The sequence below is a fragment of the Periplaneta americana genome, chromosome 3, assembly GCF_040183065.1.
Source record: "Periplaneta americana isolate PAMFEO1 chromosome 3, P.americana_PAMFEO1_priV1, whole genome shotgun sequence".
NCBI lineage: Eukaryota > Metazoa > Arthropoda > Insecta > Blattodea > Blattidae > Periplaneta > Periplaneta americana.
In genome coordinates, this window is record NC_091119.1 from 111,687,422 (window position 1) to 111,703,491 (window position 16,070).

The 16,070-nt window shown below is 36.6% G+C and overlaps 1 protein-coding gene across 10 annotated transcripts in view; it reads right to left on the reverse strand.

The window, feature by feature from the left end:
* The window catches only part of cv-c (crossveinless c), a 1,115,617-nt gene that overhangs the window by 81,336 nt on the left and 1,018,211 nt on the right, over window positions 1–16,070 (reverse strand). For all 10 annotated transcript variants that reach the window (XR_011331368.1, XM_069821284.1, XM_069821285.1 and 7 more), the window contains one exon: window positions 6,875–7,017. Coding sequence is in view for 9 of the 10 variants with exons in the window: in XM_069821284.1 (XP_069677385.1) it covers window positions 6,875–7,017 (143 nt within the window). In the remaining variant the exon portion in view is untranslated. The remainder of the gene's footprint in view (window positions 1–6,874; window positions 7,018–16,070) is intronic.

The following is a 16,070-nucleotide window of genomic DNA, read 5'->3' on the forward strand; positions in this document are numbered from 1 at the left end:
CACGTATAAATGAAGATATATAATCTTCCAAATCACTTTAACAATACAATAGCACTTTGCACTGTCCTGGATCTCTAAAATGTCGAACTCAGATTTTTTAATGATTGCTCAGCTCAGAGGTGAAGAAGAGTTAAAGTTTAAACCAGTCGTCGGCAAATTTGTACTCACTATGACATCACTGGACGCAACTAGCAATACATAGCCTAAGACAGTGGTCCTCAACTCAGAGCACTGTGTCGTCATCAAGCCTTGCCCGCTCGGCAAGCGAAAGTCGTAACAGGGCAGGTAAGACGTTCGGCGGCGGGACCACAATATGAATTTACTGCATAGGTTTATGATTGTTTTCTGATGTAAAAAGATAGGGCTAAACAGAAATAGCTAAATAAACATGTTAAGCAATTTGAAAAACATTGTAGCCTATTTTCGACAAAGTCAGAAGTTAATAAATTTATAATTACTTTTAGAAATGTAATACACAATTCATGTTAATTATTCGGGTAATGCATGACAATTACTGTAAATGTGTAAACTGCTTCTGTTAGGGAAAGTGTTGCACAAAACACATAAAAACCCTGGGAATAGTGATGCAGAAATTAACTCCATTCAGTTCACTCAACACTGGCATTAGCACTGATTTTTCGGGATTTGTTTAATTCTCTTTTCCCTCAGCAATTTCTCAACGTTTGGAATTATTCTTCGTATAGTGCATAATATGAGAACACATTTTAAGTTGTGATCCAATACTTGGTTTCGTAACATGGCTTGTTTATCTTCATCATAGGAAAAAATTACTGTTCGCACAGATATAGGCTATGGATCCTAACATATATGTCTGTACAATCGGGGAAATCTAACACATGGAAAGTTCATATAAAAGTCAGATAAACTTCTTTTGTTTTGATATTTGTCCTTCAATTCACTATCGTAAAGTAAATCAATAAGTTCCAATTACAGATAATAATCGAAAATCAAATTGAAAATTTTCCTAGTCTTTAAATCTCGAATCAAATTCCTGGCGCAGATCGCATTATGTGTGAATATATTCTTCGAAATCCAAAGTCTTAAGAAACTAGTTGGCCTATATCGTTGCTCCGAGAGAGGAACATAGGTTAAGGGTGTTTGAGAATAAGTGCTTAGGAAAATATTTGGGGCTAAGCGGGATGAAGTTACAGGAGAATGGAGAAAGTTACACAACGCAGAACTGCACGCATTGTATTCTTCACCTGACATAATTAGGAACATTAAATCCAGACGTTTGAGATGGGCAGGGCATGTAGCACGTATGGGCGAATCCAGAAATGCATATAGAGTGTTAGTTGGGAGACCGGAGGGAAAAAGACCTTTAGGGAGGCCGAGACGTAGATGGGAAGATAATATTAAAATGGATTTGAGGGAGGTGGGATATGATGATAGAGATTGGATTAATCTTGCACAGGATAGAGACCGATGGCGGGCTTATGTGAGGGCGGCAATGAACCTTCGGGTTCCTTAAAAGCCATTTGTAAGTAAGTAAGTGCTCTAACTTATCCTTTTAGTTAAGCTAACGTTCCATAATTAGAGGTGGTTTCATATTAAACGCCTTCACTATGTCATATAAAAAAGGTATCCCCGTCACACGCTATGAAGGCACTTGGGTGGCATGGAGGTAGAGCCCCATGCTTTCCATGACCTCGGCACTAGAATAAGTTGGTGTGGTCGGCACCACGCTCCGACCACCTTTTACCCCCGGGAAAGACCCGGTACTCAATTTTATAGGCGGCTGAGTGAACCTCGGGGCTGTTCTGTAAGTTTGGCAACGAGAAAAATCCCGTCGCCACTTGGGATCGAACCCCGAACCTACTGTGCAATAATCTTGTTCTTACCTTGTAGAAAACAATTTAAAGCATTCACATAATTACATTAAGAAGGCAAATTCACAAATCCATTTTTTCATTTTTCACTTATGATACAGGCTTTTCTTTTTTCTTCATGAACGATGATGTTTCCTCCCTCAGTTCAAAGAACCTAACCAATAATAATACTAATAATAATTTAATATTAATCCACCAATCTCAACATCGTCTCTTTTTTCACTCAGTTATTACTAGTATTATTATTTATTAATTTTATTACCATCTTTATGTGAGCTTTTTTCTTGAGTATTTTGTCTACATATATGTAACGGAACTGTCCCGGAACACGAGCTTTGCTCTTTCGGGGTATTTTAATGTAACGTTTTTATGTATATGTTATTATTAAATAAATTTAAATAAATAAAATAAAATAAATAATTTGCCACGACTTAGTCACCGCACTTTACTATAATATGACAGATCGCCATATTCACTATTGCATTCGTCAAGAAAGACTTAAATTGACGATGAGTGAGATCTTTCGATCTAATTGTTGGTGTATAATGAAGTTAATAGAAATTAAAGCTTTTCACTCCATCCTTTAGACTCCTTATTACACCCGTTTTACTTCCAATCATGAGGGGAGCACCATTGCTTGGCAAGGATATAAGTTTATTCCAAGAAAGTCCAAAATAATTTCTACAGCCTCTACATGAAAATAATGGAATCAATATTAGTATTTTTTATGAGAATAATATATAAGAGCTCTCCTTAATCTGAAGGTTTTCAATAACGCTTCTTACAAAAATCACCAGTTGGGGATTATCGCTAACGTAAGTATTTTCATCTACTGCCAAAGAATAACAAATGAAAGGTGACAAATAATTACTAGTTGCACCTGAACGTCCTCGGCTAGACCTCGGATGGGACGCATTACGGTGGAAGGAGATAAGCTAATAGATTCAAACTCCTACACTTGTTGTGACAAAAGTTCTTCAGTTGCAATTAAACATTCTTAAAATTTTCACTCTTTAAAAGGTTTCTAATACCGTAGACTATTATTACAAGTGAAATTTTATAACTGAGTCGCAGAGCCGATTCACTAACATTGTGATCTTAAACAACTTCTAGCTCATTTTCCTTCAATTGTTGAACTAATACTGCATGCTCTTCATCTTCGTATCTGCCATATGCGTTACTGTGAGTTGTATAATGTATCTGTAAATTGTATTTCTTCAGTGTGGCCTACGTTTTGAAGTGTTTTCTGCTCCTCACATCTCCTGTTTAAATGGATGGCAAGAACCGCCTCTGCTCACTACAACGCAACGTTACAAACCGGTCGGTCCTCTGCCCGGTACAGTAAGCACGCAACAGCCAAGCACTGCCCGTGCCCGTTCATACGCGTGTTGATGATCACTGGCCTAAGATGTAATATCAATCTAGGAGTATAGAGCACTCCGTTCGGATCCCAGTGGTGAACTCTTAACACAAGCATCTGTCGTAGACTACACGATATTGATTTATAGATGTACAGATTATATATTGTTTCGTCTTTTATTTATACGTCACAAATTGTCACTTTAATATAACTCGTACAACTTTCGTCTGTCAGTCACGATCTTTGTTTAGATATTACAAGTTTTCGTTTAGAAAAGAAGTGTTCCGAAATATATTGAATATAGAGCCAAACATAGCACTATGTAGGGTAGCGGCAGGCGACTTATGATAGGAGAGCATTTTAAATAAATGTAAGCCAGTCTGGTGTGCTATACAATGACAACGTTTTATGTCCTCACTTATTTCCAGCTCTCTTAACACGTTAGTCCACCTAGTATACTTTAAAGTCGTATTTCGAGTCCCGTATGTTACTACAGATACAAGTTGCTTTATGTTCAGATTAATTTCTTCTATATATCTGCAGTGCTTGGGAAAAGTGACATAAGTCAGTTTCCACAAACCTTTTTTGATAATTTATTGACAACTTACGGAACATCTGCTCGCTTGGGAAAAAATACATAAGTATTTCTCCATTTACAATAATTCATACAGAAAAAAATCAAATCGATATAAACCAGTGTAAGTCGTCAATAAATTATCAAAAATGGTTTGTGGAAACTGACTTATGTCACTTTTCCCAAGCACTGCAGATATTTTCTTCTTGCTTGGAATAACTCCTCTCCTGTTGTATTTCCTTTAAATGCAATGACTTCGAGCAAATATTCTTACACAGAGAGACCCTTCGTAACTCCGTGATTGAACATTACCAATTCTATTCTATTAATATGTCTTTCCGCCTAGAGCGAGAGACTAGACCACTGTTTATGCAGCTTTTATTTTATTTCTCGTTCAGCTAGTGTTTCAATATCCCTCATCCTCCTTTGTATTGTTCGTGTCGATAATTTCATATTGTTAAAAACATCAGATTATTCGGGACGAATATTGATATCACTTCATTATAGCACTTCAATGATTTTGCTATTTCCAAAGCAATAACGTAACTTGCATGGAGTTTCCTTTGACTCAGCTTGTTTCATCATAATTTAGTACCGGAACTGTTATTTGAATTTAGTTTCTTTTATATTTTAATTGTTCGCTGAAGTCCACCCCTAAGAAAAGAAAATTATTTTTATACTTGTTTTCTACTGTATACATTTCCGTTTACAAATACATTGGATATATTGATGCCTGCCTATGATTTCGTGATAATCTTATGACGTGGCTTAATGTAGCTAGATGTTTGATTTATACGTGCCTATTAGAATAGAACACAAGAAGCGTCTACATTGTCATCATATGCACAATAAATACTGTTCCTTCCATTCTTCCTTAAAAACACGTTTCCTAACAGATATTGAAGGTTTGAGAAAGAAGCAAACTAAATCTTATTAGGTAATCCGCCACTGATAGATGCCTGTATACTCCAGTTGTAGGGAATTTCGAGGGAAGGGAGAGGGGTGAAGCAAAGACAGTTTACTGCGCTGCCCCTGCGACGTCACTATTGCTAGTGATCACGATGACATTTCTGCCGATCTCTGGTTTAAATTGTCAAAACCAATGGAAATGAGTCAACATCAGTGTAGCGTGTAAGTTAATATTATGTATTATTTTAGTGGAGCTGCAGACACACAAGTGTCTATGGGCGGGAAAATACCAAAAAACGGCCCTGATCAAGACACATTTTGCACTTCACACTATATTTGGCGCTTTTTGCGATTGACGTTTTCTTCAATATTACCCTTTGGATTTTTTTCCGTTAGCACTGTTTACAAAATGTCAGTAAGATAAACGTTTTCAAAACCTCACCTAATAATAGACAAAGTGGTGACTTAAGAAAGCCCATTCCGCTACGTAATTTGTGACCTTGGTACAGTGAATTTCGGCCCCACGAAGCACTCTTTCTCTTTACGGAGGGAACTACAGTAAATTAATCTACAGTGGTACATTATCGGATTGCGCCTTCCTGATTCCTCCACCAGCCACCGCCATCGTTTTGAACACAAGAATAATTAACAATAAAAAAATGTAACTAACAATACAATCAGACAAAGGGCATATCCTGTATCGCGTCCAACTGGAAACTAGCTTCTAGCGGCAGTACCTGCACAAAGCTGGGTGTATACTGTGACTCACACTATTTTCAGATGCCTTAGGGAAAGCAGAATTGTAATACATTATCAATCACTTGCAAAACAAAGGTACTCTTCAGCCTTAACGGTTACAGAATTTATTAACATACAAAGTGTATTTTCCTGTTACAACGCTCTTAATTTCAAGTGGCTGAGTTCGCATTCCAACAATATTGTTTCATCTTCATTGAAAACAGAATACTAGGTCGTATGAAATGATTCCAAGGAATTGGATACTGCGTTTCGATCGTAGGCTGGCTGGTACGCTGTTCTCCGCGAAACTGGAGAAGGAAGATCATCTCGTGGGTCGCTAAGCAACGACATTCAATTCACTAATGGTGCGCTGGTCGACACCGCATGTAATTAGCGTTGTTAGTTAGCAACCTTCCATGTCCGTCTGCCTGTCTGTATCCTTACTTTCCCAACGCAAATGGGCTACTGTTTTCGACGTACCGGTAATTTGCGTCACAGCTTCAGATCTCTAACGTTCACTTCTGTATGAAAGTAGTATGGGGAGCACGGAATTAGTTTCTTTTTAATTTCTGGAGGTATCTGTGAATGTCCTAACGCTGACTGCGAATAAGTGAATTATATTCTATTAATACAACTAGTGCATCTGTCTTTCTATTTATGTAAATCATAGGAAACAAAACTTGCTTCATATACGACAGTGCTTCACGGAGTGCACTGCACTGCGCAGTGTATTTTGCAGTGCATTAACAGGACAATACTCACGGGGTGTCAGTGCAAACTGTATACGTGACGGCGAAATAAATAAATGTAAGGTACATATTTATTACAATTTTTGTTTTTATTACGGTAAGTAATATCTGACAGGAAGTGTGTTGAGGTAACTAGAATGTTTTTATTTTATTGACAGAAACATAACACTTAGGATAAAACATCGTATTGATGTTTCTTTCGTTGTTTTTTGCGATAATACCAGTTATATCAGGAGCAATAGTACGACTCATAGAAACCCTGAGAATAGCATCTGAAATAGCATCTGAAATACTCGACCGCAATTTTATTTTTGTACACTTGAGGACAGAAAAAAATTGTTCAGATATACAAGTTGAGTAAAACTTAAAGTAAACAAAGTCAACCTCGGCGCAGTCTCGGCGATCTCAAATTATTAATGTCAAATATTACTAAATATAAGCAGTTTAAACACAACTGGCATATCCAGATAGAAAAAAAGAGATTCCAAACTATTATCTTTAATATTATTGGTACTGCTTAAGAAATTATATAACACTCACTACAGTTCTAGTTTAGAAATGAAGTAGAACTTTTTCCGGATGTTATTTTTCAGTACTTCCTGAGTATATGGACTATTTGATACATTTTCCTCACGTTATCCAGAGAAAAATAAAAAAAAGGAGTACGAGGTGATAGAAAACATTAAAAACTTACGCTGTTCTTTGGCATATTGTCGACCTTCATCTTGGCGCAGCGGTTCAGAGCGTGCAAGCGCCGAAATAGAGACTGCAGCGAGTCCGGATCCAGGAACGGGTGGTCCTTCTGCACCCCGCTCACGTCGATGGGGAATTGGAAGTCTGCAACAGGATCCATAATATAATGTAATGTAATGAAATATAATATAACTACAGTACAGTACATAGTACAGTATAGTAAAGTACAGTACAGTACCTAGTGCAGTACATATTACAGTACAGTACATATAGCAGTACAGTGCAGTACAATACATAGTACAGTACAGTACAATTCAGTGCAGCGCAAATTACAGTACATGCTTGCATTGGAGTACATAATATAATATAATATAATATAATATAATATAATATAATATAATATAATATAATATAATATATAATATAATATAATATAATATAATATAATATAATATAATATAATATAATAGGAGCTGCGCTCGGGCGTGTCTTCCACTTGAACTGATTAGGCCTATTACCAATGCCACCGATGCTAGATAAGCGCTCAGTTGATACGATGTCTTTATATAATATATTACGAAAAACTGTAAAATTGATCATGAAAGGTGAGTACAGTGTCATTTCATGACTTTCATGGCGCATACTGTAGGCCTATATCTAAATGGATAAAAGCACAGTCAAGTCTTGAACAGCTTTCGCATCATATGACTAAAAACGAAACTCAATCATTTGTCTCTGTGACTACGTATTGAACCCTAGCCTCTAGTATTGCGATTGGGGTCTAGTTCTAGTCCAGAACGGTGTTTAGGTGTTAAAAAGAGAACGTAACAAAGTCTGCTATAGGACGAGGAATCTTATCATTGGCCTCAAATAGTAATTGTTCTGCATTGAAAAGAATTATTTGTTCGTGATTCGAAATGAGTAATGGCAGTATTTTAAATGTTGTATCGAGATCATTCATTATTCTTTTATCACTCTTTGGTCACACACTCGGGAAGGGACCAGTATGAAGTAACTTGTAACTTTTTATTTAACGACGCTCGCAACTGTCGAGGTTATATCAGCGTCGCCAGTGTGCCGGAATTTTTGTCCCGCAGGAGTTTTTACATGCCAGTAAAGACAGTATGAAGAAAATCATGAAAATTATTTAGGCAAAATATGAAATAAATATTTAAATACTAAATATCTTCGTTCCTAAATCATTTGAAGTAAGTTATATTTACAGCAATATTTTTTTATAAAACAAGCTTTTATAACAGGCTGTGGCATAGAGGAGAAGGGAAAAGGAAAGGAGATACTCCCGCCAAAACACACGGACATGCACTGTGCACCAGTGGTGGATTTTAGGCGAGTAGCGAGACCCGAAAGCTATGATGCTTGCCTTTCACAATCCGTCACTCAGCAGTGTTTGCCTACCTCTGTACTTGTATCGGTCCAAAACATAACCGTCTCTGCCGGGAAAGGTGAAGTGGGGAGTTAAGAGGTAGTCTGCTGTGACTCAATGGAGTTGCTGCCTGCTCTAGAGAATAATAGTTTTGTCTGTATTTAATATGCTACCAAAAAGAATATAATAAATCTGTGTAATTGAACAGTTAGTCGGTATCAACAAATCCATGCCTAAGTTTAAGAAGTAGAAAACTTCTCATCACTCTTTACAATGCAGCACATGTAACTTTTGTTTATTTATTTATTTTATTTATTTTTTTTTTTTTTGCAAAAGTCAAAATCTTCTGTTAGTTAATATTGTTTGGACGACAAGAAACCCATGAAGTTGCAAAACAAGGAGAAATAAGTAGGGAACAAAATTGATTATTGAAACCCGTTAAGGAGACACTTAAGTGACTTTTAAATATTTTACAAACTTAATCCAAAATTTATGAATTTTAAACTACATAAACGTACCTACAATACTATCATCTGTACAAAATTTGGTACCATTAGGGCTAGTAATTTTAAAAATATATTTTATATTGACATCACTAAAAAGGCTCCTTGCGTCACAATTTTCACAACTTTAGTTTATATTAGCTCTAAAGCTTCAATATAGTCATGGGAACATAAATTAATTAGCTTTTTGAGCTCGGTATAAATAGACTGTGACAATAAATTATTAAGTGAATTTTCTTAATTTTTCACCATTATTTCACCATAGTGTCCCCTTAAAATATTTACATATACTTACACTATGAAGACCTGACAAGACTGAAACGATTTTCACTGGATTCGAAAGACTTACAACTAAACATTCTCATGGGGACAGATGAAAAAGTTCATTTTCTTTCTTCCACCATGTTAATAATGTTAAAACAAGTACTTGTACAAATTTTGGCCACTCGAACGCAGTTACGAAGGCCGTAAAAATTCCCTGTGGCCAAAGAAAATATAATTCCATAAAACAAATTTATCGGAACATATAGGCCTACAACAACTGTTGAGCTATTTTTCAATATATTCCCCACTGAAATTGAGACATTGTCATACCATGGGATCGACAGAGAGGTGCAGACGGCTGTCACACACTGGATCCGATTCCAGGCGGCAGACTTCTACGACACAGGGATACAAAAATTGATCTTATGGTATGATAAATGTCTCTATTTCGATGGGGAATATGTTGAAAAATAGCTCAACTGCTGTATCTGTTTCAATAAATCTTTCCATGTAATTGTGTTTTCTTACTGTAAAGAGCCCCAGGGAAACTTATTTGTTAGGACCCTCGTAATTACGCTCGAGTGGTCAAAATTTGTGTAGGCACTTGTTTGACATTATTAACATAGCGGAAGAAAAAAAATAACTTTATCTCCCCCCGTGAGAATGTTTGTGGGCAAAGGAACCGCTTAATGCGTTTTGGCTCTCAAATTCATTGATGCTACGAGTTCAATGATTTTAAAGGCGAATTTGGAGATTTCACTTGTCTTTTGGAATCCCAGAATATTGTGGAAAGAGTGGCTTGGGATTTCCAAGTGTTTCCTGGAAACATCTCTATTATCTCATTATAGTCCAATATCTGAAAAGTTCGGTTCAGTGGTAATTATATATATATATATATATATATATATATATATATATATATATATATATATATTAATGAAGATGCAAAAATTGTGCAAAATATGATGCAAAATAGAGAAGATTTTGATGAAATATGAACATTTTATCAAAATATTGTGAAATGTGACTTTTTTTGCGTTAACTGCATTTTACACATTCCGAATCGTGAAAATTATTTTTTCCATGCTGCTAGCAGTAATGTTTAGAATATGAAATTTCATATTTTGCCTGTCTCTAGTCAATACTCTAAACATTATGGAGCCCCCTGATAGAAGTAGTAAAACGTCGATTTAAAATCTCTTTGGACATGCCTTCTGTGAGGCGCAGAGCTCGTTCGCGTACATGTTGAACAGAATGGAAATAAATTAAGCCGACTCTAGTCAAGAGGAGGCAAGACTTTTTTGTCAAGTGTTCTGCAATGGAATCTAACCTTAATTTTTCTCTGTAAGTAAAAGCGTCGTTAAACATTACCATCGTCTTCCCCTAAAGACAGTATGCTACATGTTGTCTCCGTGGTTAGGCTGTGACCTACTCCACAGTAATTAAAGTTTCTCTTTGTGCTGAGTGGCATTGTTATTCCGAAATTCAATTATGAACGGGTATCAGTGTCCCCCCCCCCAACTCCTCTCCCTCTCAGGTGTTCAAGAAACCGAGTGCAGATAGAGACGAGCGTTTGTGCAAAAACATCTTTAGAGTAATGTGTGATATAACGCAACTTCACCGCAGAGGTGGTGAGTGTAGCTGTATTCTATGCATTACCAATTTCACGATTCATCGTTTGTCATATTTATTCACTTCACTAACTCACTCGTTAAATTTTTTACTCACTTCACTTCACTCCAGTTATTTTCCTATGTTGTCTGTCGAAAACTAATAACTTCCCCATTCATTGATTGATTAGCACTCGCTCTCTCATTGAACTTTCGCTAATGCATTCTTTGATCCGAATCTCTAATTTGTTCACCGACAGACAGCCCATTAAATCTTGCTGAGTTTATAATAAATCACTGTCTGACCTGGATTATAATTCACCTGTTGACCTATAATTTATTTAATTTCCCGATTTAGGAATTCATTCACTGATAAGCGTTTTGAATTCATTCGTTCACTTAAATCATTAATTCACTCGCTGATCTGAGTCGCATACTATTTCGCTGACCTTTACGCATTTATTGACTTGCTGATAGATTCGTTAATCTATTCGCTGACCCGGTGACATTAATTCACTCGTTTTATGTAACTCGGCAATCCTCTTGTTTACTAAACTTGTCCATTCACTTCCTCCTCTGACTTGTTAATTCACTCGCTGGTATAACCCATTAAATTAAATCTATGATTTGACTCGTGGATTCATTCGTTCACGTGAGTCTTAATTCACTCGTTGATGTAACCCAATAAATTAAATCGATGATTTGACTCTTGAATTCATTCGTTGACTTGAGTCTTGATTCACTTGCTGGTATAACCCATTAAATTAAATCGATGATTTGACTCGTGAATTCATTGGTTCACTTGAGTCTTAATTCACTCGCTGGTATAACCCATTAAATTAAATCGATGATTTGACTCGTAAACTCATTCGTTCACTTGAGTCTTAATTCACTCGTTGATATAACCCAATAAATTAAATCGATGATCTGACTCGTGAATTCATTCACTTGAGTCTTAATTCACTCGTAGATATAACCCATTAAATTAAATATATGATTTGACTCGTGAATTCATTCGTTCACTTGAGTCTTAATTCACTCGCTGGTATAACCCATTAAATTAAATCGATGATTTGACTCGTAAACTCATTCCTTCATTTGAGTCTTAATTCACTCGTTGATATAACCCATTAAATTAAATCGATTTGACTCATGAATTCATTCGTTCACTTGAGTCTTAATTCACTCGCTGGTATAACCCATTAAATTAAATCGATGGTTTGACTCGTGAATTCATTCGTTCACTTGAGTCTTAATTCACTCGCTGGTATAACCCATTAAATTAAATCGATGGTTTGACTCGTGAATTCATTCTTTCACTTGAGTCTTAATTCACTCGCTGGTATAACCCATTAAATTAAATCGATGGTTTGACTCATGAATTCATTCGTTCACTTGAGTCTTAATTCACTCGCTGGTATAACCCATTAAATTAAATCGATGGTTTGACTCATGAATTCATTCGTTCACTTGAGTCTTAATTCACTCGCTGGTATAACCCATTAAATTAAATCGATGGTTTGACTCGTGAATTCATTCGTTCACTTGAGTCTTAATTCACTCGCTGGTATAACCCATTAAATTAAATCGATGGTTTGACTCGTGAATTCATTCGTTCACTTGAGTCATTAATTCACTCGTTGATATATCCCATTAAATTAAATCGATGATTTGACTCGTGAATTCATTCGTTCACTTGAGTCTTAATTCACTCGTTGATATATCCCATTAAATTAAATCGATGATTTGACTCGTGAATTCATTCGTTCACTTGAGTCTTAATTCACTCGTTGATGTAACCCATTAAATTAAATCGATGATTTGACTCGTGAATTCATTCGTTCACTTGAGTCTTAATTCACTCGCTGGTATAACCCATTAAATTAAATCGATGATTTGACTCGTGAATTCATTCTTTCACTTGAGTCATTAATTCACTCGTTGATATGAGTCGTATATTATTTCACTGACCTTTACGCATTAATTGACTCGCTATAGATTCGTTGATCTATTCGCTGACCCAGCAACATTAATTCACTCATTATAATTAAGCAGTTCTCTTGCTTACTAAACTTGTTCATTCACTTCCTACTCTGACTCGTTAATTCACTTTCTGGTATAACCAATTAAATTAAATCGATGACTTGACTCGTGAATTTACTCGAGCACTTGAATCGTTCATTCACTCGCTATCATGAGTCACAAATTGTTTCGCTAACCTTCACAAATTAATTCACTCACTGATCTGCTCCGTTAATCTTTTCGCTGGTCCTACAGCTACTCAAGTCTCTTATATTACACATTAGTTGTTCCGCTTATCAAACTCGTTCATTCATTTACTCTTCACTCATCTGATTCGATGATTATTCATTGTCGTAAGTCTTTTAGTCACTCGCAGACGTGACCCTTAAATTCACTCCCTAATTTGGCTTGCCTATTTGGTTTCAAAATCATTAGGTTCCTCGCTGATACATTGATTTACTAATCGAAACTATTAATACTATTAATTAACTCGTAGATTCTTTCATTTGCTGTTACACTGTTGGTCTGACTCTAGTTCACTCCCTCAGTCTGTCACTGTGTTCACTATTTTTCGCGTTGCAAAGGAACGCAGTAATGATCATCTCACGTACCGTACCTTCATAACCGACGTGTAATGTGATTTTACACCTGAGAGATTGATTCGGGGCACGAACCGATGGGCTACTAGTGATTAACGCTTCAGGCAAGATGCACATCACACTGCGATTACGTCACATACTGTTGCCAGGACGATGTTAATGCGATGTTCGTCAAATGGGACAGCTTCCAAGCTGCATACTCACGCGATAGTGACACTGACGTTTGAATTCTGTTGTATTTATACCCGAACCTATCCGTATATTGTAATAAATCGTGACGCGAGAAACCGTTGAGAGCCAAGACCGACCAGCCAATTGCTGGCGTCACATCCACACGCGTGAGCAGAGGTGAACGATCATCCAACCTATATAGAGTAACGTGTGATCATTACGATGATCCCCCATCGATTGATTAATCGATCAATTTATGTTGTAAGATTAATCGATCAAAAATATTTAATCGAATAATCGAGTCGATTAAAAGTAATCGGTTGTAGTTGATATTAGCTATTATTTTGTTAATACAAACTCATACTAAAAATTCAGACAATATTTCTCTCTCGGAAATTGCTTACTTAAAAGCACAATACTACGGTTATTTTCTAACTGTAAATCGGGTAGCGTAGAGAAAATCTTTGCACAAACACTTCCGAAAGAGATGGAGATGAGGACAGTGACCTAGTCTACCTCTATTGAAAGTGGAAACAATGCGAAACCCTTATTAAGTTTTATGGTTTTCCAAGAAAACTTCCAGCTTGTTGTCAGCTCATCTTCCTAGTACCTATATGAAAATACTTTACTAGGATTCGTCCCCCTCATCCCTTATAAAATGTCTACACTGTGTGCAAGTGAGAGCGTAACTACCTTCTTCTCTTTCTAAAATCTGGTAATTCGACTGCTGTACTTTTGCAGGAGTTGCAGTTTCTGTATTAAATTTGTATCTGAAGGTTGTGTGTTTAGGTTGATAATGAAAAAAGAATCAGTTTTCTGTAGTTTGTGAAAAGTGTAAACTCCATTATGTCATACGAGAATTTGAGAGGTAAACTAGGTGAAACGTTTGGATTTAAATTGAACGATCGTGAAGAAGTGTTTGAGAGAGAAAAAAGTTTTTTTCGTGTTTAGTGATGCAGGAAACATTGTTACTAAACGTAGAGCGGCACTTAATTCGGAGCATGTGAATGCACTCACATGTTTAAAATCATGGATGAAGCAGTATTAACTAGGTGAGTCTTAATACTTTTTGTTATTTATGTTTGTCTCAAAAACTTCCGGAAAAATTGACACAATAAATCATAAGCCTCATAATAAATATGTTAGTAAGTAATTAAAATAGTTTTGTAATATAACGAAACAATATAGCCTATACAGATATACAGCATTTAATACTTATGCTTATCACCAAACACAAGTTAAATTTAACAATAATTGTGTATTAGCCTACAGTATATTAAAATATTTTTTCAACTCTATCAAAACTCAAAAATATTTTGATCGATCAACAGCACTAATAATAATGGTCAGACTATAAAACTAGTGTGCTCGGGTTTGAATCTTGGTAGGAACAAATTGAGTTGTTGGGAGTTTTTTCTTGGATTTTCCTCAGTTAAATGCTTAGTAATTTTCGGCGTTGGACCTTCGGGCCTATTTTGCTATAATTAACGCGTTGGACCTTCGGGCCCATTTTGCTATAATTAATTCTCTTCTTCTTCTTCTTCTTCCCTATTAGTGCCAGTATTGCAGCGTTAGGGGATTGCCTTTCCATGGATAGACTGCGAAGTGGGCCAGTGATTTTTCTCTATTCGCCGCTACCTGCTTCAGCTTCACCATCTCTTCCACGTGGTCCTTGGGCTACCTTCAGGTCTGTGTCCTTGTGGTTTCGCCTCCATGAACTGGCGTGATTTCCGGTCTTTCTCCATCCTTGTTAAATGTTCAAACCATGCAAGCTGTCTATCCTCTGTCCTCTTACTTACGGAACCTGTTGTAACTTATAATTATTATTCAACTTAATTTGTCAACATTCAGTGGTTTACAGTCAACAAAGGATGCAGTAGGATGTAGTACCGATTACATACACACGAGGAGATTGCATAAATCTCAAGACTGCCCCACAATAAACCGGGAACGGAAACAACGAGAACGGAAATATTATTAAAATAAATGATTCACAATTAATTTTCACGTTCCCGATCCCGGTCTCCGGTAAGCTTCTCGTTAATTCTGAATGCTCACATTTAAATACATTTATTTTAACAATATTTCTGTTCTCGTTCTCGTTTCCATTCCCGGTTTATTGTGGACCAGCCTTCAGAGGGACGGATGGGCAAACGCAAACTTCGTTGGAACTGAATGTTGCGTATGCTTAATCGAAAAAATGGTACCAAATAATAGTGAATTACGATACTCACAGGATTGTGGTCCTATGAACTACAATGATCATTCGTATGGTAGAGTGGTAAACACTAACCCTCGGGCTGCGGTGCAATCCTTTGGGCCCTTCCCCCATAAAGAAGAAAAAATAGGCTCGACGCTTTACACCACGCGGCTATGGCGCGGGAACTTTCTTGTATTGCTTTTAATCGGTTACTTAACGAGCATTGCTTAGCATCGGCGAAACTGGTGATAGCGAAATTAATCCGAGGATTCACTCCGAAATTGATTTACATTCGCCTTGCATTTGGAGAAAACCTCGGAAAAACTCTATCGTGTAACAGCCAAGCAGGATTTGAACCCACGCCAGAGGACACAACTTCGTATCAGAAGTCTGTGGATGACGACTGAAACCGACTGTTTACGGAAACAGACTGACAGACGCGCA